Genomic DNA, 4,160 nt, shown 5'->3' with positions numbered 1-4,160 from the left:
ACAAAGGTTGATAGGAATTTGCTTCACTTTATTACATTTGAAAAGTACCTAATATCTTTAAATTCGGAAATAAATGAGGATTATGAGGTACTAGAATTAAATTTACAGACGAACGAAGTTTATTTTCTTTATTCTGAGTTAATTATTTTATAAACCCTAAAGCAAATATCATTGTCTGATAATTGTTCAAGAGATCTTTGTTTTAGCAGCAAATAGTAAAAACTGAATGTCAGCAAGGGTCATTTTGAAATAATATTTGAAAGTGATCAAGCGGAATAAGAGTATTAAATATAACGTGCTATAGATATTTTTCCTCAGTCGGCCATTTAAATTCTCCACACAGATTGCTTAAGAGGATAATGAAGAAAGAATCTGCTAGTTTGTTCTCGTTTTTACTGTTCTTCAGTGGACTTTTGTTTACATGTGTTCATGGACATCTTTATTCAGACGCTGAATCACTTCTCCAGGACGTCTTCAAGAACTACTCAACTGATATCCGACCAAAAGAGAACTTATCAGAAGTTATAGAGGTTTCCGTTAAGCCGATCGTTTTCTCAGTGAACGACTTTGATGAAGTTTCTGAAGTTTTGTCCATTGTTAGTAGTTTTATGCTGGTTTGGCATGATTTTCGGTTGACTTGGACACCAAGCAGTTATGGTGGCATCGAGATTCTCCCTGTCCCGAAACAGAAACTTTGGATTCCGAATATCTTTTTGATTGACCCAGCCAAAAAGATGGAAGCGATTGGGGATGAAGACTTCATAGGCAGAATTTCTTACTCTGGCATCGTTACATGGGGACCAGCAGGTCTTATTCAAACTACATGCAATGTTGACATGTATAAATTTCCCTTTGACACACAATCATGCGCTTTCATATTAGCTCTATGGGGATATTCGCCATCTGAAGCTAAATTAGTTCCTTTTGAAAATATGACTTCAGTGGATACGAATTACTACTCTTCAAATGCCCAGTGGAAGTTGAAAGGAACGGCAATGAAGCGATCTGCACTCGCAGATTACGATAATTTACTTGAGGTTCGATTGACTTTAGAGAGGAGGTACCTTTATTTCCTTATAAACATGTTAGCCCCTATCCTCTTATTGTCCTTACTCAACCCTCTTGTATTTGCCCTACCAGTTGAAAGCGGAGAACGCTTGTCTTATGCTATAACAATCTTCTTGTCATTTGCCGTATTTATGACTTTACTCAGCGACAGTATACCCAAATCTTCCGAGCCAATGTCAATGATGTCGTACTTTCTAATTGTTACGATGTCTATTAGTACTTTGATAATCGTTTTGGCAGTTGTTACAATGCGTCTCCATTTTAAAGATCCTATATTACCAGTTTCAAGTCACTGTGTTTTTATACTCAATGTTCTGAGATTCCGATGCCTGTGGCGCAGTTGTAGAAAAAGCGAAAACAAGATTAAAGTCGTTGTTAAATCTGGGAAAGTGGATGAAAGCTTCGAAAAGAGTAATGTTGATGGAAGAAAAAATACAGCACAATATGAAGCAGAAGAAAAAATCACTCGGAAGGATTTAGCGGAGGGATATGACAGAGTAATGACGTACTATTTTTACGTCTTTGTGTTCATTCAGTGGTCTATTCTCGTAATAGCACTAATGTAAATCTTTTTTATTCAACTTATTTTTAGATTAAAAAAAATAGACTATATGCTTTGAATTTTTCTTCTCTTTATTTTGGCGATTTTAACTTCATCTCTATGAGCAGTTTTAAAACTGTTTGGTCGAAACAAAACAAAACAAAAAAAAAACAAAACAAAACAAAAAAATTAAAACAAAAAAATCAAATATTTCCCAATATACCATCTGCATAAAAGAATTATGGAATTATTTGGAGCTTTAACTAAAGTGTGTATTGTACCTTTTTGCTATATTTTGCCTGAACAAATTTGCATGTAAATGTGTTGTTCAATTATATGCGTTATAATATAACAGGAAAGTGCAAAGAGACCTGAAGGTAAACGTTATGTCAGTTTTTCAACTGCCTAAAAGACTTTAAGTAAACCTTATAAGAAAAGCCGGGCTTATAATGTACAGTGTGTATTTACAAATTGGGAAACATTTTATATACTTATATAGTACAAATGTGTCAATCATATATGGCACGATTCCTTTCAGGATTAATGCTCTTTTAAACGAATGCTTGTGGACTGTATAACGGATTATTTTTACAGCTGTGGATTATATAGTAGGAGAATAGAGTGTTAGAATTTTTAAGTGTTAAATAATATTTTCAATATTTTAATGAGCGTACAAATCAGAATCACACGCAAATTGATTGACCAGACCGCGGACAATTTCCATTCCACAATGCATTGTTCGATGGACAAACCTTGGTAGCACTTATAATTGAGATACGAAGTAGCTGAGTGATACATGGTTTGCTTAACTAATACAAATATTCTTCTTCCTACATATGGCAAGTATACTGAATCAATTCCAGTTACATATACTCCATATCATCAAAAGAGACTGCTTGATGTGTTCTCTAAAACAAGCTAAATCAATATGCACCTAATAAAATCCGCTTCAATGTTGATTAAGAGCTATACTAAGCAAAACAAACGATTTTTCAGCTATAAAAAAATCCATGAGTTCATAATTTTACTTGGCCTAATGCTTAACTGTTAAATGCAGATTAATAATTCGACATTTAATTAGATGACAAAATTGCACTATTGGTAATGAAAAACAAACTATTGTACATTGTAGACCTATAATTGTGGCGCTATTTTTTCACTTTCAAATTAAGACATGTAGGTCAATGGCATACATTTTTAGCATTGGCCTCTGAGTATTTCCCTATTAACATGCTAAAAAAAAAGCACTAAAAACAAGATTTTCTTTCTAAGCAAAATATAACAAGTTATAAAACTCTTTGGAAAATGAAGTATAATGAAAATAAGGACATTGTTACTTTATAAATATACAATTAGAGTTTGAGCAATAAACTTGTTAAATATTGATTATTTTCAATCCGAATTTCTCTATCAATTTTCTAATTCTACTCATTTTTAATATAATATTTTTTTTTAAAATCCTGGATGATAAGTAAAAAATTATTTATCAGTTTACTTGTATTGCCTTCAATCTAATAATTATAAAATTATATAAGGTAATTGATAAATGTTTTAAAATATGCTATTTGAAATGGCTTTTCTTCATATATTTAATTTTCTTCATTGCATGCTTTCCAATTATTTGAAATAAAACGTATACGTTAACATAATCTTTGCAAAACGCATTCGAAAAAAAGATAATAATTTTAATAAAGTCCGAATTTCCTCTGAATTTCTATAAATCTCATTTTTGTTGCACATTTTCGTCAAATAGTAAATAGTACATTTCCTTGTTTGTTCAGATGAAATACAAATTTCCGACTACAATCTCCTTCACGGGGAGAAACAAAATAATTCCCGTGTACCCAAAACACACAATAACCTATACCGTTCTTGGTAGCTCAGTCGTTAGAACGTTCGCTTCCTGATCGGGAGGTTCGAATGTCGGTCGCAACTGAACTAAGTCGATCACAAATGGGTAGCAACTGTTCCTTCGCCATGCGCTCGGCACTTTGAAGTGAAAGTTGCGGGTCCTTCGGATGAGACCTTAAAAACATAATTGTTAGATTTTGATTGGTCGATCTCTGCCTCTCCTAAGACATGAAACAAAATGACCATTATTTATATAGAGGAAAATAATACAACATGATTTTTAATACGTTTATTATGATATTGGCGATTGTTGGTCGTGGCATTTTTAAAAGCAGCAAGGGGTCGCCAAGCATAAAGGGCGACCCCAAATTACAACAAGCAGCAGCAGCAGCAGCAAACAACATGAAAGCACATACATATACTATTAATAAGCATAAATATGGCAGTTCCGGGTATACCGCGAACGGTAATTAACTTTACAATTATATTTTATGTTTTTTACATAAACTTTACATGTATGTAGAGTTATCGTTCCGGGTTAACCGCGAACGTTACTCAACATAATTATTTTAGCAAGCAAAGCAATGCATGAATTTGTTGAAAGCAGTACACATTTTGCACAGTAACTGAGTTTGTTTTAAGCAAGCAAAGCAGATCAGTTCATGAATTTGTTGAAAGCAGCACAAATTTTCAACGTAAA

At 33.1% G+C, this 4,160-nt stretch overlaps 1 protein-coding gene across 1 annotated transcript; it reads left to right on the top strand.

The window, feature by feature from the left end:
* The first annotated feature begins 359 nt into the window (after positions 1 to 359).
* On the top strand, positions 360 to 1,634 carry LOC133182073 (neuronal acetylcholine receptor subunit alpha-6-like). Its single transcript, XM_061316794.1, has one exon. It carries the CDS (start codon positions 360 to 362, stop codon positions 1,632 to 1,634), a length of 1,275 nt encoding a protein of 424 aa, XP_061172778.1.
* Positions 1,635 to 4,160: the final 2,526 nt, after the last annotated feature.

Source organism: Saccostrea echinata, unplaced genomic scaffold (genome assembly GCF_033153115.1).
Source record: "Saccostrea echinata isolate AGI-Se365-2 ecotype Australia unplaced genomic scaffold, CSIRO_AGI_Sech_v1 ptg000001l, whole genome shotgun sequence".
Taxonomy (NCBI): Eukaryota; Metazoa; Mollusca; class Bivalvia; order Ostreida; family Ostreidae; genus Saccostrea; species Saccostrea echinata.
Note: the sequence above shows the minus strand (reverse complement) of the source record. Positions and strands in the feature narration are given on the sequence as shown.